The 26656-nt window shown below is 42.1% G+C and overlaps 1 protein-coding gene across 3 annotated transcripts in view; it reads left to right on the top strand.

Annotated features, from left to right (window-relative positions):
- The window catches only part of LRP4 (LDL receptor related protein 4), a 2374694-nt gene that overhangs the window by 1189212 nt on the left and 1158826 nt on the right, over positions 1-26656 (top strand). For all 3 annotated transcript variants that reach the window (XM_044082533.1, XM_044082532.1, XM_044082534.1), the window contains exon 4: positions 8430-8543. In XM_044082533.1, coding sequence (XP_043938468.1) covers positions 8430-8543 — 114 coding nt within the window. The remainder of the gene's footprint in view (positions 1-8429; positions 8544-26656) is intronic.

The raw sequence follows: 26656 nt of genomic DNA, 5'->3' as shown, positions 1-26656 counted from the left end.
CCTCCCTCCTTCCCCTCTAGGGGTATTCTTTTATGGTGTATTTGCTTGCAACTACTGGTTTTTGATTATATTGCATTGCATTACTTCATAATTTTATGTATTGCCTTCCTTCTGGGGGCACCTGACATCTGGGGCAAGAAAAACTGAAGAACATGGCGTCGGCTGGTTCTTTTATACCCCTGTCGCACTGACGTCAGGGAAGAAGCGACGACAACCGACGCCAGACCTAGACTTTGGAATTCGGCCGACCGAGGACCCGCCTGACGGCAGGAGAACCCCATCTGTTATGACTGCAGCTGTATTTAGCACTCGAACATCTACATTTATGGTAGGTACAAAACTGTACTTTTTTCAACCCCTTAAAAGACCTTCTCTAGGAACCAACAAGGAAGCTGGAAAATGTAGTTCAAAAGATCTCAATGTCCTTTTCAAGATCCACTTGAAGACCGTTCCCCCAGAGGCAGAGGGGGGAGCACTAATGGAAGACACTGCCTATGTAGCAGGGGTAACCTGTAAAACCAAGGGTCTAGAAACACATTCTCTGACAGGCCATACCAGTGCACTTGAGAGGAGACGCAATTGTCCTCTTCTGGAGGCACTTGGGGTCGTTTATCCCTGCACCAGAGAACCTGGCTAGATATCCCAAAAGATACCTGGGTGCAGAGGTTTATTTCCAAGGGATATGTAATTTCCTTTTCCCTTCCACTCTTATCCTCAAAAGTTTCCCGATGTTCCACCCAGTCAGAGGAAAGCAGCAGAAGTAGAAATACAAAAGCTGCTAGCAAAAAGGAGTCATCCAAGAGGTCCCACCAGACCAGCGACAATCCGGAACTTACTCAAGATACTTTTTAATGCCAAAGATAACAGGGGAATGGAGATCAATTCTGGATCTGAGCAAATTCAGTTTTTTCACTCATAGTTTTGGATGGTCGTGGTTCAGTCCATTCTGATGTTTCTAGGCAAGGACAATTGGATGTGCTCGATAGACCTTCAAGATGAGTAATATCACATAAAAATGAGCAGGCGGTCCAGAAGGTTCTTATGCTTCCAGCTAGGAGCCAGTCATTACCAGTTTAGAGCCCTGCCCTTTAGTCTCACTGTAGCCCACAGGGTGTTCAAATGCATGGCAGTGGTGGCAGCTCACTTGAGACTACAGGGATTTTGGGTGTTTCCATATTTAGATGACTGGCTCATCTTCACCTTGACCACGCATCTACTCATAATAGCAAGAGACCAGGCACTCCAAACTTGTAACCGTCTCAAACACTGGAGTTCATAGGGGTACTTTTCAATACAGTATCTGCAACATAGGTAGGTACTAGGCTATTGGCCCTAGTGCCTATATAAGCCTAGCCAAAAAGGTACCCTGGCTTTTGCCACCCAAGAATATTATTTTCCTGTGCCCCTGTCGAGCAGAGCCACAGAAGTGATCCCTGGGGTGAATTTCCTATTTCCCATCCAATCATTAAAATTTTTCTTGAAGAGTGCTAATGAGGAACTTTGATATAGATAGGTAGTTTGTTCCAGAGTATGGGAAGTCTCTGGGACAGGAGTCTATCCCTCCAGCATGTTCAGTTTATTGTGATGACAAGTGTTAGGTCCCTAGAGCGTGTAGCTCAGAGGGATTGGGATTTCTTTAAGTGGAGCATGTCCAACAGCTCTGGGTTTGACATAGCTTTGTATGTTAGGCAGAGATCACCTCTGAGTAGGCGATATGCAACAGCTTCATTTCCCCTAGCCAGAGTATAGACATTGAGATTCCAGGTCATGAAAATTGTTCACAGCACCAGAATTTCAGCCTGATTGATTCTTCAAGCCTTGTCAGTGTCAGCGGCCACAATTCTACTACCCCTGGCAAGAATTCATATGAGAATTTTTCAATGGATGCTAGCATGTCAGTGGTCAGTTCTTTATCAGCAGATGTCAGTTCAAACAAAGATCACACAAGCATGCAAAAACTGCCTTTGGTGGTGGATAAGATCAGATCAGGTTCTGCAAGGCCATCCTTTCATTCTCCCTCAGCCCAAGGCCACAGTGACCACAAATGCATTCCAGATTGGAGGGCACTTCTTGGGGAAAACAGTGCAAGGCAGTTTGTACCCAAAAGAGGCCAATTTTCTTATGTCTTGGAGATAAGAGCAGTGCTTTTAGCATTGCAAGCTTTTCGGGATGCTCTACCTCTGGGGGCAGTTGTGATTCAGACACAACATAACAGTAGTTTGTACCTCAGCAAACAAGGAGGAACTAGAGTTTACCCCTTGTGTCGAGAAGCTCTTCAAGTGTAGCAATGGGCGATCTCATCTGACTGCTTTCTCATAGCAATGCACATTCCAGGAAGTGCAACGTAATAGCAGATAGATTGAGCAGGTCCTTTCTACTACCTCACAAGTGGACTCAACATGAAAGTGACCGAAGCAATTTTCCATTAATGGGGCCAGCCTTGCTGCAATTTTTTTTTTGTGTCTCCCTTAAGCAACAAGTGCAGCAGCTTTTTTGTCATAATCCCCCTACCGTGTGTATCACTGAGGGACACACTGTTCCACAATTGCCCATCCGGTCTTCCCTGTGCTTACCTACCAACTCCTTTGATTCCCAAGTTTCTACAGAAACCTGCAAGGCTGAAGAGCAGACTCATCCTTATTGTACCTTACTGGCCTTGACAGGTTTGGTTCCCTTTCCTTTGGCCTCATCTTCTTTACTTAGGTGAGACAGGAGGTCCGGAATTGGATACAGAATTCAGCCTGACAGGCGTGATTCATCTGGATATCTAAAACCTCAGGCTAACAGCATGGTTTCTCCACTTCTGTTAATAGCCAGATAACCTATGCTCTCGTCACCTGTACAGCATATACTTTTGTCTTCCCATAAAAGCTTGTACTAGAAAAATTTACAAAAGTAAATGGAAGAGATTTGTTTGTTGGGTGCATCAGAAACATATTGATCTTTTTTCAGCCCCAACACAAAGTGTCCTAGAGTTTTTGGCAACATTTTTCAATGAAGGAGCTATCTCCTCTATAATTAAAGTTCAATTGGCAGCAGTATCTAACTTTAATATAACAGTTGACGATTCTTCCCTAGCCTCTACTAAGATATTCAAGGCCTTCCTAAGAGGTACTATTTTACTTTGACCGCTTTCTAAAGATCCTACTCCTCCATGGGATTTGAATCTTCTGCTGCAGGCCGCAAGTCATTCTCCCTTTGAACAAGCAGATAAATTTAATCTTAAATTTATGACCTGGAAAGTAATATTTCTAAAATTTGAAAACAAAGTTGAATTACACTTGCTGGATGTTAATAGATGATTGCATTTCTGCCTACACAGAACAAAAGAGATTAGAAAGTGTAATCAGTTCTTTATCTTCTTTGCAGATGACAAACTAGGTAAATCTGTTACAAAGGTAACATTGTCAAGATGGATTACTGACTGCATGTCCTTTGTCTATAATAAATTGGGCATTTCATTGTCAAAACCTTTAAGATCCCACTGTACTTAGATCTATGGCAACCTCATCAGTACTTTTATCAAATCATTCATGGATGATATATGCACAGCTGCTACTTGGTTAATCCTAATACTTTTATTACTCATTACAAATTGGATCTGGTCTTGAGGGGAATAACAGCATTTGGTTCAACCGTGCTGAGAAATATCCTTCCTTAGAGTCCACCTGGAATTTCAGATAGCAGGGGACTCTGTCCCAATGGTTGATGAATGAATGAAGATTGACAGCAAAAGCTAAAGAAGTGCATTATGGGTAGGGAAGAGCTTGAGAGTTTCAGTTGGCCACGAGCTATAGTAATGGCCGATTCGGATCTGAGGATCAGATCCAAACCCAGTGGTTGAGGAAGAAGTGGACAACACAGACACAACATTATAGTAAGTACATAACTTCATTTTTTTTATTAGCCTCGCGTGCAAATGGAAGTAGAGGTATGGATCCTTAGAGCCTAAATAGCTTTATGACCGCAGTAATTTTAAATGACAAAAGAGAAGGACAGATACCCTACTATGTGTGCTTTTCCTTATTAGAAAAGTTACAGATGCGATGAGCAAAATGGTTTGGAAGCAAGGGCTGAAAACTCTTTAAAAAGTATCGTGAAATTTCATTCAGCCCAAACTGAAGAAGCTGGCTAGGATAGAAATGCCACAGAGGAGAAGAGTGGAAACTACTACCAAGTCATGCTTTTTTTGACATGTGAAAGTGTGGGGATTATTCTGTAGGAAGGAAAATACACTCTGAGGAAATGAGGTACATTGCTTATGGTGTGGTTGCCTTAAATTACAATGTGCAGGCAACATGTAATTACATCATTGACTTGGTGAGCATTCATTAGATGTAGTCAGCCGTAATGTCTACACAGTGGTAAGTAGTTGGGTGCTAGCTTCTTTCTTTTGTACCTTTCTGAAACTGCTGGAACTTTGTGTATAGCAAGACGTGTGTAGAAATGTAGGTAGCTTCAGACAACTGCAGATCTCTACTAATTAGATGACGGCCCTGTTTAAGGGCCCAGAGAACTGTTCTTTCACAGATATCAACAGTATTGTGTCCTTATTGCTTAGATTTATTCAGCCGTTTAGGCCAGTTGTTACTGAATGTTTGGGAACGTGTCACTTGCAGGTCAGTAGACTAATGCTTCTCCACATTCTTTCCAATTTTCTGTCTGCATTTAATTTTCTTAGGTGGCAGTTTTTTTTCACTGTTTTCTTAATGCTATGTATACCCTCCATTTGATTTCTCGAGCCTTTACATGACACAGGAGAGTGGTGTGCTTGTGTTGACTTGATGTACCCCGTTCTATTATTACAGCTGCTAGTGTGTGTGTGTGTGTGTGTGTCAAACCTTGCAAATCTCAATTTTCTTCCTGTTTATCTGCTAGCCTCTTCAGCCACATAGTCATATGATGTAAGCAAAACACAGCAGACAATCTGCCCTTTCCTTCTTATCACAGACTATGTTGCCTCCTGGAAGCCTTGTTCCTTACCTTTCATTGGACCACAAATGACTTGCTATAACTTTAGTCATGGATCACTGGCACTGATAGTGAACATGCATTCCATATGCTGACTAAGTTTGTAATTAAAGGGTGCTGTTATGCTATCTGTCTGTGTGTGGGATGCAATGTCTAGAAAGGTCTGGTGTAAACATTTTCTGCAGTGGTATATTCCTTTATTAAAGAGGTTGCAATGTTCATAAGTTTTTTGATATATCTGCTGTGATGCACTTGCATTCATTTCCTGTGTAAAAAAAATACATTTTTAATAGTTTAAAAGAGCTCAAAGTATAAGTGAGGGGATTTAAGTGAATTGTTTCTCTTCAGTGACCTGTTGGCTTTGGTTAGTTTTGAAGCTCTTTGATTTCATAGTGTAGTGAGTTTTGTAGACTGTACCACATTCCTTTTCATTTGATGGTAGTTGCAGGTCAGAGAGTACATACGTTAAAGCACAGAACGCTAACAGAAATCTAAACCATTCTCTCAAGAAAGGAAAAATCTACTGCTAAGTGCTGAAACAGAGAAACTACTGCAGTGAAATAGTGTTAGATCAGTTGCTGCAAGAATGCATTAAAAAAAACATTTCCTTTGTCTGTTTTTGGTAATGATTTCAGCTTCTGTCGTCTCTGGACCTGCTAGACTTTGAGAGGGTGGAACTGAGCAGCATATTGTTAGACTCCAGCAGTAAGCTGGCCACTGAGAAACTATAACATGAGCTGAAGACTAGACAACTATAAACCTATAAAACCTCCACCACACCAAACTATGATGTTTTTGTTGATAATTCCCACATGTTTATGAATGCAGATATACTGCTGACTTCCAGTAAATTCAATATATTGCACATCTGTATGTGGGGGAGTGCATTGTAGAGTTGGGAGGGACCAGTTCAAATGGGTCTAGTTCAGATTATCTAATTTTTAAAATATCAGAGTCCACATGATCAAGACCATATTATCGACATTTTAAAAAGCTGAACTGTTTGTACTGAGATTGAGGTACAGCGGGTGGGGATAAGGGAATGCACCCTTTTCTCCACTGTAGTGCAATTTCGGAGTTGGTATATATTATTAGCAGGAGAGGCATGGGGTGCAAGGGGGCTTGCCCCAGTGCAAAAACACTGTCTTGTTTCCTTGTTTTTCAGCTTTTTAAATTGTCGATGATATAGTTACAACATATGAATTTTGACATTTTAAAAATTCGATCATCTGAACTAGGTCTGTTCAAACTCCAGGTTTAATGGTTAAAGTAACAAAATGGGATTTGTATGATGTGGAACTGGGCTTACTTCCTTATACTGTTTTTAATTGTATTTTTTTTCATTGATGCTGGCACATACACAAGACTGACAGGATTTCCTTACCTCATTGTTTCATAATCGTGGAATTTTCTGGTGATAGCACTTAGTTCAGTTGAGAGACGATGCCTAACTATCACATAGCCATTTTCCATTTATGCTACACAGATAGCCATTATCATCTGACAATGAAACCTGTGTGCTCTAGGTGTTCACAAATTATAACAAACACCAGGTAGTTCCCATCTGCTGTGTTCACTCGCTTTACATGTGGTCTGCCAGTTAAAGGTAGTGTGGTTTAACTTGTTAATTCAATCCTTGTGACATCTCTAGACAAGTATATAGGTTCATTTTAGTAACATTTCTTGGTGTGTTAAATTGTTCACATTTACATTAATAATTCCAAAACCATGTTGCATACATGATATTGAAAGATTTCATGCTAAAGCTTTGCAACACAACAGTATTGGCATTAACCTCTATCTAGTGCAGTTAATGAGGTATTAAATGTTGCAAAAAGTTTGAATCATAATCAGTAGTACACAGCAGAGGTAAATCCAAGCCGTAACTTTAATAAAAATAATAATAATACAGATGAGCGCTTTTGCATATAGCTTCTTCAGATATAATGCCAGAAGAACAGAATGCATACTACTTATAGTAATAGTTCAGTAGTACATCCAATCAAATGAGAGTGCATTTTCAGGTTGCTAGGTGCTGTTAAAACAACAGATAATCACCAACAATTCTAAAAATCAACATTTGATAATTATATGTCAAAGCCAACCTTAAAAACTTAAGTGCATATCTGTGCACATGTATACAAAACTATTTAACATGGTGTTTAAAAAGTTATTCAACATGTCATCTTATAAAAACATTTAAAAACTGTAATACTCAAAGTTAATGAAATGACTAGAAGCTGTAAGTGTATATCTCAGTGTATCTATATACAAAATAAAAAGTAAGAAATCTATACGACATGGTATATAACAACTGGGTGTGTATAAATTAATGTTGTATAAACACACCTTACTATGCGCTATAAGATATATAATACTGTGTTCTTACAGTTAATACAACAAACATGTTTTCTAAAAAATTTAACTGAACCGGAAACAATTATTTCTTGTTTAGAGGTCTTGCTCTCAGTGCAGGTTGTATAAAGACTTGTTCATTTAGGCCAGGGGAATAGTGTGCCCCTAGTCTAAAAATCCATTTAATCTCTGCTTGATACGTCTTATTAACCAAATCAACCATTCTGGCATTTTGGTTTAAAACCTCTAGCACTAAGAATTTGAAATTATGTCCCTCACCAGATGTGTTCATGTGCTTGGCTATTGCACTATAGTTAATACCTCTCCGTGCACAGTGTAATTGATCATGTATCCTCTCCCTCAAACGTCTGTTGGTTTTACCAACATAAAAACTCTGGCAAAATGTACATTGTGCTAGGTAAACTGCTTTTTACACACCAGTGGTTTATTTCCCCAACATAATTTGTTTTTGGAGATATTAAATGTTTATTCATATTTCTGTAAATATTTCAGCTAAGTGACATAGACAGTACTGATTAGCCTGTTAGGAAAGATCACAGCATAACAAACAAAATGCTGCTGCTGAAGGTATGAGTGTACCTAGAGTGCTTGCCAAGATATAATGCAAGTTATATATAAAAATTAATATTTACTTTGTTTGTGACTTAAGAGTACAGTTTAAGGTCTAGATTTTAATAACTGTGACCACTGTAAATGTATGTTCAGAATAGTTTCCTCTCATCCTTTAAGTAACACATATGGTTCTAGATAAATATAGGGACATTTTGAACTGTGATGGTATAACTTGATTTTGTCAAAAGGCACAGAATACAACCATCAGAAAGTGTACAAACTTTTGAGTTCCGTTGTAGGGGATGAATTAAGTAATTATGGTAATGGGCTGCAAACCCAGTGCTTCCAGCACACTGGTTTGATTCCTACAGTTTTTGTCTGCATACTGTGTGAATACTTAAGGTAAAGTGAACATAACTCCTTTGTTAGGAGGCAGTTAAGTTTGTCTGCTTTGTTAAGTAATTATTAAATAGAATACAGTGTAAAAGACAGAGATTTTGATTTAATGTTGTGCTTTGTTTGTACTGCAGCTCCCCGAGAATGTGAAGAAGATGAGTTTCATTGCCAAAACGGATACTGCATACGTAGTCTGTGGCACTGTGATGGAGACAATGACTGTGGAGACAACAGTGATGAGCAGTGTGGTAAGAATCCCACCCCCAAAGCATATCATGAGGTTTCCTTAAAATGTCTGGTGGCAGGTGGTCTTTTCAGAAAATGGCGTGAGATTGGTGCTTTGTGGCTGAAAAGTGTAAGTGTAAGGAATATCAGAAATGTAGTCTGAAAGCTATTGTGGTGATTAATGTTTCTTTGCTAACCAGATAGGTGGACTGATCCTAAGAATATTGTCAGCTGCAACTCAGGCCCTATGGTGCAATGAGCAAACACCAATAGGATTAGAATAGATTCACTAAAAGCACAGACTTTAGTCAGTACAAGTGCAGACAGAAGATGTTTTTTTTATAATCGGAAACCTTATCACTGACTGGGAATGAAAAGAACTTTCAAACACATAGTTTTCTGAGGACAACAAGCTGCATCAGTTTGTTCCCCATTCACACAGGGCAGCCACGGTGGTGCAGCAGTTAGCGTTGTTACCTCACAGCAAGAGGTTCTCCGGTTCAATTCTTAGCTGGGGTGCCTTCTGTGTGGAGGCTGCATGGCCTCCCTGTGGCTGCCTGGGTTTCCTCTGGGTCCTCCAGTTTCCTCCCACATCTCAAAAGACATGCTGTAGGTGGATTTGGACACACTAAACTGGCCCTAGGCATGACCCGCAAAAACTCCACTGCAAATCATGAGTGGACAGGTGATCCGCTGTGGTGACCCTTAACCGGGAAAAGCCAAAAGAAGAAGAAGATTAAATAATAGTGCATACATGTTTGATGAGTAAGCTATCATCCATCTCCTTTGTAAGACTGTCATTTTATAACTTTAAATATTAGCATTGGAAATGTCTTGGTACCACTGTTTGTCAGCAGGTGTACCCAACTGCTTATAGACCCTTCACCAATAAAAAATTAATTGTTAGAAACATGTTGAGTTGACAGATGTTGACTTAAGATCAGGTGTGTTTGGCATTTGTTTACCAGGAAAGTCCAACTGGGCATGAATCCGGTTTCAGCAGATGCCTGGGGAGAAAAGCTCCAAAATATGTAGTTCAATTAATAAATTACATAATATCACATGAAGTGCAGTAACAAATAGTAGAATCGACATACAGGGTAAATAAAGTCAGATCAGAAACTCATATAGTGAATATTAAACAACAGTTGTAGAATACTGAACACCTGATAAAGTACAATCCATAGTGATAACCAGTGGTAAAGATGTTAAGCATTTTAAATGTGGCAAAAGACTAAGAAAGGAAAGCGATTTTACAATTGGGGAGATTAGGAAGTGGAGTTGAAATAGGAAGCTGTCAGAGAAGTAACTGGTGCTTTGGCTAAGCGATTTTACAATTGGGGAGATTAGGAAGTGGAGTTGAAATAGGAAGCTGTCAGAGAAGTAACTGGTGCTTTGGCTAAGCGATTTTACAATTGGGGAGATTAGGAAGTGGAGTTGAAATAGGAAGCTGTCAGAGAAGTAACTGGTGCTTTGGCTAAGCGATTTTACAATTGGGGAGATTAGGAAATGGAGTTGAAATAGGAAGCTGTCAGAGAAGTAACTGGTGCTTTGGCTAAGCGATTTTACAATTGGGGAGATTAGGAAATGGAGTTGAAATAGGAAGCTGTCAGAGAAGTAACTGGTGCTTTGGCTAATAAGAGAAGGGAAGAAAGGAAAGGGGAAAAAGAATGAAGGAAGTGAGGGGAGAGATGGAAGGAGCAACGAGTAGTTGTCAGCCTGGTATAAGGCATGTATAGGGCTAGGAGTTGAGCAGAAATCTCTTTAGAGATCGAATATGTGACTACATGATATTGCTCTAATATCTGCTAGAATACTGCAACAAACCTTGGCTACTGAGTAGGAATATAGGCAGCGACTGATGTATTTTTTCGGTTTATGGACTTCAAGGAGGTGTTTTCATATCAGCCAAGAAGGCGATTAGAGAGGTAATGGTTAAGAATGGTGCAGTATGTTGGGCAGGATAAGGATTTTTATACCATTTTATGTGCAAAAAGAGTTGAGTGAACTTGAGGTAGTGAGATAATTCAAGACAGTTTAAATAACTAAGGGCGGAGCAGTGGTGGGAGTTGTATTACTGACTGGCTGCAAATTTAGCTACTTTGTTATAGCAAAGCTCAAGTTCTGATGTTAGGGAGATCTAGATGTTGGTGAAAATGGGTGAGGCATACAGAAGTGAAGGAAAGAGGTATTTATTGGTTAGAGTAACTCTTGAAGAGTTGCTAAGGAATCACTTTGATTTATAGAGCATGCCCAGTTTTTGGTGTGTTGTTTTTTTGCACTTTGAATATGAAGATCAAATTTCAGTTGATCATCTTGTATGACATCAAGTAACTTTATGTGAGGTACAACTTCAATTTCATTATTGTTGTGAGAGGATAGTTGCCTTTTATGTGTGTTAGGGATTTGGGGAGAAATAAGAGCAGTTTTGTTATATTTGGATTTAGGAAGAGCTTATTGTCACTGAGCCAGTTTTCAATAGAGTTGATAGCCTGCTGAGTGAGAGATTGTAACTGGGAAGGACTATTAGATAAGCAAATGACAGTGGAGTAATTTGCATATTGTATACTTATGGGGCACGTCTATTAACTGGGAGAAAAGATGAGCAAGTAGAGAACCATTTAACTGATTGTAGCCGGTCAGATAGGTAGCTAGAGAATCAAGTGAATGTTGTACTGGAAAAGCCTAAAGCAGACATTTTTGACAGTAATTTGGTATGTGAGACCGTATCAAAAGCTTTACAGAGACCGAAAAATAGGGAAGAAGCTGAATTGTTGTTATCTCTGGCTTTAATGACGTGGTCCAAAAAGGCAACAAGGGCAGTTGTGCTATGATCTGGGCAAATGCTGTGTTGGACAGAGGTTAATAGATTTTCTTGGAGTAAGTATCATAAAAGATGTTTATGAATACATTTTTCTAAGATCTTGGAAAGAGGAGACTAGATTGCAGTTGGTCTGAAGTTTATTTCAGTGTAGTTTCCCTCTTTATGAAGCAAAATTATGTACATTTTTTTTCCAGAGAGGTGGGACACATGACTCACAAATGGATTGATTCATCAAGATAGAGACTGGGTAGGCAATAGAGGGAGCATTAATCTTTACATATTCATGTGGAAGATTGTCTACAGAGGGTTAGCAGGGCTTAAGTTTGTATAATAAATTTTTAATATAGGAAGTAGAGATGGATTTTAAGATGAAAATGGCATTGTTAGAGCTTTGACGTTTGCCAGGGGTGTCAGGTTTCTGTAGGGAGTTTTTGGGTGTGGGTTAGCTATTGAGTCTATAAAGTGGGAGTTAAATTTAGAAGTAGTTTCTAAGGATTAGATGTCTGGACAAGGGTTATGGGTATTAGAAATTCCAGGATATATTTTTATGATAGTGGACCAAAAATTTTGGGGGGTTGTGTTTTTTGGTTATACTGTGGGTTTACGCAATAGTATTTCTTATCAGCCATAACTTGTTTTTTGTCATGTTTCAAAGTGGTTTGTAGGTCTGTAGGTGAGCTTGAGATTTGTGTTTTTGCCAGTTTCTCCAAGCTTTATCTCTCTTGTACATTAATTGTCTACTAGAAGGGAATAGCCAGGGTGATTGGGTGAGTTTAACTCTTTTTTTTTTCTTTTCTTATAGGAGCAAGGCTGTTAAGAATGTCAAAAAATATCGTATTAAATTTTAGAAAAGCATTATCCAGTGGTAGGGAATAGAGGATGGACTAATTAATCTTATTAAGGATGTCATTAAAGATCTTGGAATTGAAATTTGAGAGGTTATAGCAGTCTTTATAAAGGTGCTGTTTGATATGGTGAGTTGCTAGTATCTGAACACAGATGGGATGGTGATCACTGAGGGAGTCTGAGAGGGTGGGTGGAGGGTTACAAAGATTTGGATTTGAGACCATGATCCAGTCCAGAGTAGTCCCAGTGTTATTAGCTTTGTTGAAGTGAGTATGGGAAGTTGAGTTGTTTGAAACTGTATAGGTTGATAGTGGAAGAGTAGTCTGAGGTGACTGTTTGCCAGTTAATGTAGACATCACCAAGAATTATTATTTCACGAGAAATGGAACTAGATACCTAGTGTTGGATGTCTTCCAGAATAGAAATGTTATTTCCTGGGGCAATATATAAGGTAATTATGCATAGTGTTTTGTGCTCATTTAATTTACAGTGAGAGACAAGGATCTCAGCAGAGAGGAATTTATGTAAAGAAATAGGAGAGACAGAGATGTGGTTAAAGAACATGATTGGCCCACCACCACCTTTTTTTATTTAGTCTGTCAGAGTGGATGATAGTATAGCCGGGTGGGGGTTCAGATTCTTTTATATGTGGTTTAAGCCAAGTTTCTGTAAGAATAATAATGTTTGGGGAGTATGAGTGATCCAGGAATGAAATTTAGAGACTTTTTCTACTTTACTTTGCATATTCATGGATATGGTTTTCAAATTTTTTGTAGATGTTACAGTAGAAGAGAGAGCGGGTGGAGAAGAGAAGCAGTCAGAACCTGGGTTTGGGTGGACATCGCCGCATAATATGATCTTTTTACAGTATGCATACATTAGTGAGGGTTTAGGTATATTAGTATTAAATTTAAAATATGATGGTCCTTTTCATTCTTCCTCACTGATGGGTTACGGATCCAACCCTCAGGTCTGATTTGGATGCATTCACAAGATTTAGGATCCGAGTCTTGAGCTCCCCCACTACCCATAATGCCTTATTCAGTCCCCAACTCCTCAGATCTCATTTGCCGCCATTGTGACAGGATGCGACTCAGAGTTTCCAGTTTGTAGCAGTTCATAAGATTGTAATTTTCTGGTCATGTACTGCCTTTTTCCTGTTGTGCTATCTTCTTCTTCTTTTGGCTTTTTCCTGGTAGGGGTTGCCACAGTGGATCGCCTGTCCACTTATGATTGGCAGTAGAGTTTTACGGTGTCGAGTTGCCAGCCCGGTGCCCAACCTTTCACAGAAGGGGCACACATGCACGCACTCACACCTAGGGCCAATTTAGAGTGTCCAATCCATCTACAGCATGTCTTTGGGATGTGGGAGGAAACTGAAGCACCCAGAGGAAACCCACGTGACCACAGGGAGGACATGCAGACTCTGCACAGAAGGCACCCCAGCTGTGAATTGAGCCGGAGAACATATTGCTGTGAGGTGGCAATACTAACCGCTGCACCACCGCGGCCACCCTTATCGTAGCTAAATACTTTTGCTCTCGATCTCTGTATTCCGAAATGGCTTCGGTAAGCATCTGACTACCAATCTTCCGAAAAAATGTAAGGATAAAGACAGACCGCACAGGTCCAAAACAGCCGACAATGCTTCTGTTAAGCTAGTCACCAGTTCGCCGGTACTCAGTGAGGTGCTTTTGCAGCCCCTGATGCCCGCTTCTGTGGATTCGCAGGCCGCTACCAAGAACCGTTCGGAGTCCGGTATGCTGCAAGACTCTTCTTTGACTATGGAGCCTGCGGATGTCTCTACCTTGGATGGGTCCGGAGCCACTGTGCAGACACTGGCTTCTGAGGAAGTTCTTCACACTACCGATATTTGACGCAAACCGACTACGACTTTTGCGTCTTTAGTTCTTTCTAAAACTACTGAGTTTCTAAGGCCCATAGTACGAACTACGCCTGAACAAAACGATGACCCAAACTCAAGCGCCTGCTTCCTTGCCTCAGTCTCAGATGCTTAAAATGGCGGAAGACCTTATGCTCATTAGGGGAAGCCAGCCTACCCCTGCGATAAAGGAAGAGAGACTTGTCCCCAGCAACTTTATCTGTCCAGGAGTCCGACGACTCTGAGGTTTCTGATTATGAAGACATGCCCTTGTCTGCTTATGAGGATTCAGATGCAGAGGAATCCATTCCTTCTGCCTCTCCTCCAGAGGATTTTTCTTTTGGTGAAACCCTATATACCTTGAGAGAACATTTCCATTGGGAATGCCAGGATTATCCTCAGTCCAAAAGGAGACCGAGGGAGTTTTTAGATTTACCACAGCAACAGACACTTGTTGTGGATGATGTTTTTATGGAATCCATTCTAACTCCTGATACTCTACCTCCTGCTCCCAGGAAACCTGACAGGTACTACAGAGTCCCTGACTCGCTCAAATTTCTTTTCAAAAATCCTACTGCTGACCCAGAGGTAATCTCCTAAGGACCTAAAGGAATAAAAGCAACCACAGCTAAGAATCCCCCCCTTCGGACAGGGATTCCCGTGCTTTAGACAGATGGGGTAAAAAAAAGTATACACCTCTGCAACTCTTGGCATTCGAGCATTAAATTGTCAGTTCCACATGCTGAAATACCAGCAACATACTATGGAACTTATTAAACAAAAATAATCTACCTTCACTGACTGTGCAGAAAATAAAGAATTACAGGAGCTTATGCATTCTGCGAGCCAAGTTAGTAAGCATACCCTGCAATGTGGGTTTGATGTCCTAGAAGCATCCTGCAGGGCAGCAGTCACAGGTTCTGTACTTGGAAGGCATGCTTGGCTTAAGGAACAGACCTTGCCAGACCATGTCAAATCAAAATTAATTGGACGCACTACTGAGTAAAGACAATCTGTTTGGCACCAAAGCAGAAGAGGTTTTGAAAAAGATGGAAGAAAAAGCTAAGTCTATGCAGACAGTTAAATACTTTTTGCAAGTCCAGCCTCCAAGATTCAGTAGGCAATGCCCCTCAAAACATTAGTCCTTTCCAGCCCTCTCAAGGCCACCTCAGACTAGACCTAGGGGAAGCAGATCCCCCAGACAGCAGTCTCAGGGTATGCCGAGATCTAGGCAATGGAATGCCTCCACTTCTAAAACAGGGAGTGCTAAGCCACCCCATTATAGAAAGAATTCACAGTGACTTCTCAACTCCACCTCTCACCTCTGCCCATCTGCTCATACTCCTAGGAGGAAAACTTGCCTCCCATGCAAAAAACTAGGCCCCCATCACCGACGATCGATGGGTCCTCAGCATTGTGTCCCAGGGGTACAACTTTTATTTCCACACGCTGCCAACCCCAAAAGGGTTCCCAGATCTTCCTCCAAACCAGTGGGTAGAGGCACAAAACCAAGTTCATTCCCTGCTCTCCATGAGGCAAGTCAGCCTGTTCCTGCAGAGCAGATAGGCCACGGTTTCTATTCCAGACTTTTCCTGGTACCCAGAAAAGAGGGCACCTGGCACCCAATCTTAGCTCTATCCATTCTAAACACCTTCCTGGTGGTACCAAAACTCAAAATGCTCACCCTACAGCAGCTTCTCCTTGTGCTGTCCAAAGATGCCTCGTTAGCCACCCTAGACCTAAACGAGGCCTATCTGCATATCCCAGTCAGAGACTCTTGCAGGAAATATTTACGTTTCAGGGGAGGATCATTCTATGAATTATCAGTTCTCTGCACTTCCCTTTGGCTTATCCACTGCTCTCAGAGTTTTCATAAAATGCCTGGCTCCAGCCATTACTTACTGCAGACAAATAGTCAAATTTACCCCTACTTGGACGACTGCCCGATTCAGGCAGACCGGAAAAGCTGTTGCAACACCTGACATTTGTAAATGACCCATTAACCTCACTGGGGGTACACTATCAACGAAAAGAATTCCAAACTAGTCCCCAGTCAAAAAATTGTATTCCTGGGAGCAAGCCTGGACACAGTATCCCAGATGGCATTCCTTACTCCAGAAAAAGTAGCCTATCTGACAGGCTACTTCTCTTAACTGGACACCAGAACCCAGTTATCCGCAAGGAAAATCCTGCAAGCTCTAGGGTTCATGGCCTCCTGCATTCTGCTAATTCCATATGGCAGACTGCATATGAGGAAACTTCAGTGGTACTTAAAAAGCCGTTGGTGTCAACATTCTCAGGACCTGGAAACTGTTATACCTATGATACCTTGTCTAAGGAAAGATTTTCTTTGGTGGGCAGCAGCATGCAACCACAACAAGGGATTTCACTTTTCACAACCCCACGCTGCCCAGACCCTAACCACAGATGCATCAGACTATGCCTGGGGTGCACACCTGGACGGCAGGTGCATTCAGGGCCACTGGAGCCCAAATCAAATTCATCTGCACATCAACCAAAAAGAGATGCTAGCTGTTCAACATGCTCTGACAGCTTTCAGATCCCTACCCTCTCCAGGGCCTCTACTAATCAAAACCGACAACACCACAGTGATGTGGTACATCAACAAGCAGGGGGGAACCCACTCCTATGCACTGTGCAGGCTAGCCATGACCCTTTGGAACACTGCCTCAGCCATGCATATTCACTTGCTAGCTCAAGTTCTGCCAGGCAACCAAAACTCTCTGGCAGACAACTTAAGCAGAAAACTCCTAGACCAATTCTGCACCAGGGAACCTCACAGCAAGGCCTGGGAAGTGGATACCCTGTCCTTCCAGTGGGTAAACCTCTCAATCTATGCATTTTCCCCTCTAACTCTTCTTACAAGAGTATTACTCAAAATAAGGGAGGAAAAACCAAGGGCAATCCTGATTGCCCCAGACTGGCCACACCAACACTGGTACCCATTACTGTGAAGTCTGTCACCGTTGCCTCCATGGCACCTCCGTCAGATTCCAACTCTTCTGACTCCACAATTGCAAACCCAGAACCTATCAGCCTGGCTTATTCCTTGACTTCTCCTCCACTGGCCAGCCCAAGCAAGCAGGTCCTGGATGTTATACGTGAAACCAGATGACCCAGCATTAGAAAATCCTATGCTGCCAAGTGGAAAAGGTATTGTTCCTGGATCCAGACTAAAGGAGCTGACCCAGCACAGCCCTCCTTATCTCTCATCCAGGATTACCTAGCAGACCTACTACTCATGGGCCTATCCTTCTCTTCCATTAAAATCCATGCCTCTGCCATATCTGCACATTACAGCACTGAGGCACCTCTCTTTTCACACCCTCTCATCAAGTAGTTCCTGAGAGGGGCTAACAATTTATGGCCACCAAGAAGAACCCCCTACCCCTGCTTGGGACCTTAACTTTGTGTTGGAAAAGCTGACACTACCCCCATTTGAGCCTGCAGCTTCAGCAGAGTTAATATTCCTTTCTTGGAAAACAGCCTTGCTTCTGGCCATCACTTCAGCTAGAAGAGTTTCAGAGCTACAAGCACTCTTGGCAGTAGAGCCCATCATCATTTTTCATGCTGACAGGGTCTCCCTCAGGACTAACCCAACTTTCATGCCTAAAGTGGTGTCCAGTGTGGCTCTCAACCAGTCAATTCATTTGCCCACCTTTTTCCCTAACCCACAAAACAAGGGGGAAAGGAACTCTAGATGTGCACAGACAGCACAGATTCTACCTGGATAGGACTAAATCTTTTAGGAAAACTGACCAATTGCTAGTCAGCTTTGCAGCAGGGGCAGAGGGCAATGCCATATCAAAACAAAGAATCTCCAAATGGATAGCACACTGTATCCATTTCTTCTACAAATACCATGGGAATCCGCCCCCTAAGGGGGTCCGGACACATTCCACCAGGGCAACCTCCACCTCTGCAACTTTTCTCAGAGGGGTCCCTACCAGGGACATCCTGAAGGCTGCAGCATGGAGTTCTGTTCATACCTTCACCAAGCGTTACCACTTGCCTATCTTCTCCAGATCCAGGGCAGGCTATGCAACCACAGTCTTGCAGGGCATACTAGCCAGCCCCCATTCTTCTTGACTGCCTCCACCCTTTTCTTCAGCTTTGGGAATCAACCCAAATGTGATGACTGCAACAGTGAAACATGAAGAACATAGTACAGTTGTGTACACTTACCATAAATGTAGATGTTCGAGTGTATTCAGTGTTGCAGTCTTGGTTTCCCACCCTCTATCCCCCTTGTCTCTCTCTCCCTCACTCCTTACAGGAATTTTTTGGTATTTACTTTCTAATGGTGGTGTTCTTCCACCATAACCTAGCTCCCTATTTGAGTGCTTCTGACATTTGGGGCAAGAAAAACTGATGTAATGCCGTCAGGTGCCTGTTTTTATACCACTGACGACCTGACGTCAGTCCTGGAGTGACAGCAATCGACACAGAAATACTAAGCCTCTGGAATTCGGGCAGACTGAGGGCTACCCCTGGCAGGATAACTCAAGTCTGATGACTGCAACAGTGAATACACTCGGAACATCTACATTTATGGTAAGTGTACACAACTATACTTTCTCCGGTCCTCAGTGAGGCACTTTCACGCCCCTGATGCCCGCTTCTGTTGATTCGCGGGCCACTACCGAGACCCTTTGGGAGTCAAGTATGCCGCAAAACTCTTCTTCGACTAAGGATCCTGCAGTTGTCTTTACCTTGGATGGGTCTGTAGCCGCTGAGCAGGGATCAGCTTCCGAGGAAGTCCTTCGCGCTACCGATTCACGACACAAACCGACGTCTTCTTTCACAACTACCATTCTTTCGAAAATGACAGAGTTTCTTAGGCCCAGGGTACGAACCACACCCAAGAAACTGATGATGCAGTCTCAGGCACCTGCTTCCTTGGCTCAGTCTCAAATGCTTAAAATGGCGGAAGACCTTATCATGCTGATCAGGGAAAGCCAAGCTACCCCTTCCAAAAGGAAAAGAGATCTGTCCCCTGTAGTTTTGTTTGAAGAAGAGTCAGATGACTCTGATGCATCAGAATATGAAGACATGCAACCCCTCTCTACTTATGAGGATTCTGATGCAGAGAATTCCATCCCTTCAGCCTCTCCCCCAGAGGATTTTTGCTTTGGGGAATCCCTTCATACCTTAAAGGAGCATTTCCAATGGGAGAGTCAGGACTACCCTCAGTGTAATAAGAGACTCTGGGAATTCTTATATCTTCCACAGCACAGACCCTTTGCCATCCCCCCAGTCCTGGATGTTGTGGAGGATGTTTTCCTGGAATCCAGCTTAATTCCTGACACCCTCCCTCCTGCACCCAGAAATCCAGACAGGTACTACAGAGTCCCTGATTCACACAAATTTATTTTTAAAAATCCTACTGCTGACCCTGAAGTAATTTCTCAAGGCCCCAAAGGGATTAAAGCAACCTCTGCTAAGAATCCCACCCTCCCAGACAGGGATTCCAGAGCTCTAGACAGATTGGGTAACAAGTATACACCTCAGCTACTCTTGTTATCAGGGCACTAAATTGTCAGTTCCATATGCTACAATTTCAGCAATGTACCCTGGAACTCCTCAAACAAAAAAAGTCTTCCTTTCCTGCTTGTGCAGAATCTAAAGAGTTACAAGAGTTAATGCATTCTGCAAGTCAAGTAACTAAACACACCCTGCACTATGGATTTGATGCCCTAGAAGCTTCTTGCAAGGCAGCAGTTACTGCATCTGTCCTTAGAAAGCATGCATGGCTGAAGGAATAGCCCTTGCCAGACCATGTCAAATCTAAAGAATGCCCTGTTGCACAAAGACTACTTATTTGCCACTAAGGCAGAAGAGGTCTTAAAAAAGATGGAAGAAAAAGCACAATCTATGCAGACAGTTAAGGATTTCTTGTAGGTATAGCCACCCAGGTTCAGCAGGTATTGTCCCACCAAGCACTGGTCCTTTCTTGCTCCCACTAACCAGTTCCGCCCAGACCCCCCAGACAGCAGTCACAGGGAATGCAACGATATAAGCAATGGACTACCTCCACTTCAAAACCAGGGAGTTCTAATCCACCCCCTTATGGTAAGAACTCACAATGACTCCCCTCCCTCTGCCCACCTTCACTTACCCCTAGGAAGGAAAACTCTCCTTTCACACAAGCACCTGGGCCACCATTACCAACAATCGCTGGGTTCTCAACATAGTGTCCCAGGGATACAAATTTTCTTTCCACACCCTTCCAGCCCCAAAAGGGTTCCCAGATCTACCTCCAAGCCAGTGGGCAGAGGCGCAAAAGCAAGTCCATTCCTTGCTCTCTATGAAGGCAGTAGAGCACGTTTCTACAGAACAGAAAGGCCACGGTTTCTACTCCAGATTTGTTTCTGGTACCCAGAAAAGAGGGCAACTTATGCCCCCCCCCCCTCCCATCCTTGATCTATCTTTCTAAACACCTTCCTGGTGATCCCAAAATTCAAAATGCTCACCCTCCAGCAGCTGCGACCCATGCTCTCCAAGGATGCTTGGCTAGTCACCCTAGATCTAAAAGAGGCCTACCTCCACATTCCTATCAGAGAATCATGCAGGAAATATCTTCTCTGAGCTTCCCTTTGGCTTATCTACTGCTCCCAGAGTTTTTGCAAAATGTCTGGCTCTGGCCTTTGCCTTTTACAGACAAAGGAATATCCAGATTTACCCATACTTAGATGACTGCCTAATTCAGGCAGACAGCCAGGAAAAGCTGCTCAAGTACCTGGCCTTTGTAAGGTCCCTACTAACTTCCCTAGGGTACACAAATCAATGAAAAGAAATCCAAACAGGTCCCCACCCAAAGGGTTATACTCCTGGGAGCAAGCCTGGACACAGCATCCCAGATGGCATCAGAAAAGCAAATGTTCCTGACAGCCTACTTCTCTCAACTAGCTACCAGACCCCAGCTGTCTGCAAGGAAAATCTTGCAGACTCTGAGGTTCATGGCATCTTGCATACTACTCATTCCATATGGCAGACTGCATATGAGGAAACTTCAGTGGTGCCTAAAAACCCTTTGGTGTCAACAGTCTCAAGATCTGGAGACTCTCATACCTATACTTTTCTTGCCTCAGAAAAGATTTTCTTTGGTGGGCAACAGCATGCTCCCACAACAAGGGACTAGCTTTCTCACCCCTCCCACCATCCAGAACCTCACCACAGACTCATCAGACTATGCCTGGGCTACGCAACTGGACGGCAGGTGCATACATGGCCAATGGAGCCCACGGCAAATCCCTCTGCACATCATCCAGAAAGAGACGATGTCTGTCCAGCACACCTTGATAGCTTTCAAGCCCCCTCTATCCCCAGGTCCTCTCCTGATCAAAACAGACAACACCACTGTGATATGGTATATCAACAAGCAGGGACGGACTCACTCCTACCCTCTATTCAGGCTGGCCATGACCTTTTGGCACACAGCCTCAGCTGTGCAACTGCACCTGTTAGCACAATTCCTACCAGGTTCTCTCAACTCCCTGGCAGACCAATTAAGCAGAAATCTTCTGGACCTGCACGAGTGGCAGCTCAACAGAAGAACCTTCACCCTAATAACTGAGAAATGGGGCACCCTGAAGGTCAACCTCTTTGCCTCCAACACCAACCATCACCTCAGCAAATTCTGCACCAGGGAGCATCACTGCATGGCTTGGAAAGTGTATTCCCTGTCCTTCCTCTGGGTCAGTCTATCGGTCTATGCCTTTCCTCTACTACCTCTCATCCCCAGGGTACTGCTCAAACTAAAGGAGGAAAAACCAAGGACAATTCTTATAGCTCCAGACTGGCTTCGTCATTACTGGTACCCCTTGCTGCGCAACCTGTTCCCACTGCCACCATTGCATCCTCCTCAGACTCCAAACCTCCTGACCCAGAGGGAAGGGGAATTCATGCATCCCGAATTGCAGCCACTCAATTTGGCAGCTTGGCTTATTCCCAAAGCCCCAATCAATCTGCCAACCTCAGTAAACAGGTTCTAGATGTTATAAGTGAGGCCAGACACCCTAGCACTAAAAAGTCTTATGCTGACAAATGGAATAGGTTCTGTACCTGGATTCAGGCTAAGGGAGCCAATATGGCACCCTCCCTCCCTCCCTCTCATCCTGGATTACTTAGCTGACCCGCTACACAGTGGCCTCTCTCTTTCCTCTATTAAAATTCATGCCTCTGCTATCTGTGCTCATTTTCCTACTGAGCAGCCCCTTTTCTCACACCCTTTGATCAAACAGATCCTAAGAGAGGCTAGCAACTTGAGGCCATCCAGAAGAGCACCAACCCCAGCTTGGAACCTTAACTTTGTGTTGGAAAAGCTCACCTTGCCCCCTTCTAACCAGCTTCTTCTGCAGAGCAAAAATTTCTCTCCTGGAAGACAGCTTTCCTTCTGGCCATCACTTCAGCCAGAAGAGTCTCTGAGCCGCAAGCACTCATGGCTGTGGAACCCTTCATCATCTTCCATGCTGACGGAGCTTCCCTCAGGACTAACCCATCCTTCATGCCCAAGGTGGTGTCCAATGTGGCTCTTAACCAATCCAGTCATTTGCCCACCTTTTTCCTAATCCCCAGAACAATGGGGGAAGGATCCTGTACTTTCTAGATGTGCACAGACAGCTCAGATTCTATCTAGACAGGGCTAATTCCTTCAGAAACTCTGATCAATTGCTGGTTAGCTTTGCTACAGGGACAGAAGGCAAAAGCCATCTCCAAACAAACCATTTCCAAATGGATAGCACACTGCATCCATTTCTGCTACAAACAACATGGAAAGCCTCCCCCCAAGGGGGTCAGGACTCATTCCACCAAAGCAGCCTCCACCTCTGCATCTTTTCTCAGAGGAGTCCCCACCAGGGACATCCTGGAGGTTTTCACTTGGACATCTGTTCACACTTTTACCAAACATTACCACCGGCCTCTCTTCTCCAAATCCAGGGCAGGGTTTGCCGCTGCAGTCTTTCAGGGCATCCTAGCCAGCTCCTAGTTTCCTTAACTGCCTCCACCCATTTCCTCAACTTTGGGAATCAACCCAAATGTGATGACTTGCAACAGTGAAACATGAAGAACATAGTACAGTTGTGTACACTTACTGTAAATGTAGATGTTCAAGTGTATTCACTGTTGCAGTCCTGGTTTCGCTCCCTCCATCCCCCTTTTTTCTTCTTTTTCCTTACAAGGGACATATTGGTATTTATACTGCTGGGGTTCTTCCACCAGAACCTGGCTCCTACTTGAGTGGTCCTGACAGGGCAAGAAAAACTGATGTAATGGCATCGGCTGCCTTACTTTATACTATTGATGACCTGACATCAATCCCGAAGTGACAGTAACTGACATAGAAATACTAAGCCTCTGGTATTCGGGCCGTCCGAGGGCTACCCTGGCAGGGATAACCCAAATGTGATGATTGCAACAGTGAATACACTCAAACATCTACATTTATGGTAAGTGTACACAACTGTACTTTTCCAGTTTTGTGTTAGATGCACCCACTAATATTTGGCAGTTACATCAATCCTCAAAAAAACAAAAACATCCCAAAACCTGTTCACTTAAAACAGGCACACAAAATTACGTACATTTTCAAATAATAAAGTTTATCTCTTCAGACAGGAACAATTGTCCCAAATAGCCTGCTGTACTTGCAGGCATTAACTAATCTAAAATTAAAGTCATCCATGCTAAGGTGCGTGTTACGATCTGTGCCACTAATTACACTAATTGCTGTCTGTTCTTGTGTTGTCTTTATTTGCCTCCCAGATGTGGAAAACAATGTGTATGCTTTCAGAAAACATTAACTTTTAGCCTTAAGAAAAGTGCACTGGCTATCTTTAAACAAAACTAAATTATACACTGTTCTAGTAAATGCATTAAAGTAGTTAGTTACCAGAAAAGCTGCTATCTCTTATTCAGTTCCAGTAATTTCAAACTTAATTTTTTATTGAGCTGCTTTCCCATGTACTTTTTAATTTTATGTATCTTTCAGTAAACAATGTCCAGACCTCTCAATTTATTGCCTTCACCTTTAGTCAAGTTGTTTCCATGGAAAGATAAGAGCAAGAATGTACAGCTGACCTAAGCTACAGGCTCCTCAACTGACACTGAAGATTTATTTGCGTATAGGAAAACTATTCATTACATTGTGCTCTCTCATTTTTAAAATCCACTTGCTTACCCCCCCCCCCCCAAAAAAAAATAAAGCCGTCATTAGATAAAGACAAGGGCATTAATCCATGCATTCATCTCTGCAAAACTAAGAAAACATTTCAGTACTAGATGTAATTTAATCAATGTACTTTTACTCCCGCATCCCCCATCCCAACAGCCCAAAATTGCAATTTAACCAATGTTTCTTCTCTTTTTACGTAGTAATGCTTACATTTATTAAAAAGAAAAAAATACTTATTTCGTTTAGTGTCTTTATCGTTTAAACAATAACTGTAATTGCTTTACTGTATAACCTGCAGTTTATATAATGAAACGTTTTATACAAATATTGTTGTTAAGAACAAAAAATTGTTTTACTTGGTTACTTTTTCTATTTTTTCCCTTTTAGTGTCATTCCAAACATTAATGACATGAAGTGGGGTATATGCCTGTCTGTCCCCCCACAAGTTTAATAAAACCAACAAAAATCCAATCTTTCTTAGCCACTTTTTTTTTGTAAAGCCATATTTCACAAATGAGACTGATTCTTTGTAGTCTAACATTTATTCACTGATTTCAGTGTTGCTGGTCTTATTCTTCTTCATCTCCATCTGCCATCTCCAGACTCCGGTTCAAGTCCAAGATACTCCTGATTCTTTTAGTCAACTCCTGTGTTTTTTTTTTGTCTCTTAAGCATTTTCCTTTGGGACTTTGGAAAAGGTGTCACCGTCAGAGAATTTCTATGATCTTTATTATCGGAAGAATGAGAAGCAACATCCCTGTCTGTTTGAAGGCTTCCTTTTTTATTGTAACAAGTTTTGTATTTCCCTCTTAGCCTGTTTTGCATCAAAAAATGACTTGGATCCTCCATGAAAAAAATATTCTGAGGACAGCTGGATATAGCAAGTTGAATCTCATACCTGCCTCTCAACATTCCCTGAATGCTGGGATAAATTTGCTTTGCTTTGCTTCTGCCTGGTATACAGTGAAGAAGCATTTTTCACAAGCACTCTTCTGCCTCCAGTTTTTAACACTTTTCCCTTGTACCACATTTTTGTCTGGATTAACTCTTTATGCTGGTATGATTGTATCTTTACTAATGCAAGTCTTAGCTGTTTTCTGTTTGCCAGGTTTGGAGCATACACATGATGTGCCCTTTCACTTAACAAATCCTGCTGTGTAATACCAATCCAGTTACTTGTATGCACTTTCATAAAATTAATACAGTTTGTTCTTTCTTGTTTGTCTGGTATAGCAGAAAATCTCAGGTTCTCTGTGGGCATTCTGTCCTCTAACCCAACCAATTTTTGAATTCCCTCTTCTTAAGCAGTCTTATAACCTCTGATTTTTTTGCAATTTTTCTGAATACCTATTTAAAGTTTCTTCCATTTTTCCAACCTTTTGTTATTTGAGTTGATATAACCCTTCAGTGTTTCATTTATTTTAATCATCTGTGAGCACATTTAACTTATTTTTTTCTTCTAAATTACTGGAAGCTGTCTCTTGTGTCAGGGCTGGAGCTTGAACTGCTTTTTGCGGAAGAGCTGTAGATTCTTCCAGGTCAGTATTTTCTCTTCACCTTTTCTGGTTTATTTGTTTTCAGGCTGTCTCTAAGTTTCTTCTTTGCTGGCATCCAGACAGTGTACTTACTAGCCAGTAACTGAATTTTAATAAAACAGGCAGAATTACTGGCCTTCATCTGTCAGTTTCTTTTTTCACAGTGGGAGTGTTGAAATTAAGTTGTTGATCAATGTGCATCCATCTGGGAAAACCCAAACTGCTATTAACTTTTATGCTTATATGAGCAACTCCATACACCCTAATAGTCCAGTCCACACTACCTGCAGCTTCAGATATTGACATTGTTCAATTTTACCCTTCTACATTCCTTTTTTTTTTGTCGTGCTACACTGGAAATGAGGTTAGTTTACTTTTTAATGGGTTTCTGTTAATAATGAAGTCTGCTTCCACTCAGAAAAAGTGCATAAATGTATTTATGCTTTTAGCGTTTGCATTTAGAAATGTATTTACTGCTACTGTGTTACATTTTACAGTAATGGTAAACCATTTAATGGAATTTATATAGATACAAAGTGATTTTACTCGCATTTATTTTTCCTTTTATTCTTTTATTTGGTTTCTTCATGAGCTCATTTTAAAGTAGCACATAGTTGGATCGACAGTCATCCTTTCCTACACTATATTTAAAAAGTTCACTTTGTTTTTTGCGTAGTCCTCCCTTTCTCACCATACCAGCTTGTGTTTCAGCTGTCAAGCTTCTTCTGACTGGCACAAAATGAGACTCATGTTTTTCAGTTTTCCCAGTATGAGCCATTCATAGTGTGACTGATACTTTCCACTGTTCAATAATTCACCTTTTTGTCTTCTTCCAGATGTTCTTCTTGTTTCAC

The sequence above is a fragment of the Protopterus annectens genome, chromosome 9.part0, assembly GCF_019279795.1.
Source record: "Protopterus annectens isolate FY-2018-M chromosome 9.part0, PAN1.0, whole genome shotgun sequence".
NCBI lineage: Eukaryota > Metazoa > Chordata > Ceratodontiformes > Protopteridae > Protopterus > Protopterus annectens.
Note: the sequence above shows the minus strand (reverse complement) of the source record. Positions and strands in the feature narration are given on the sequence as shown.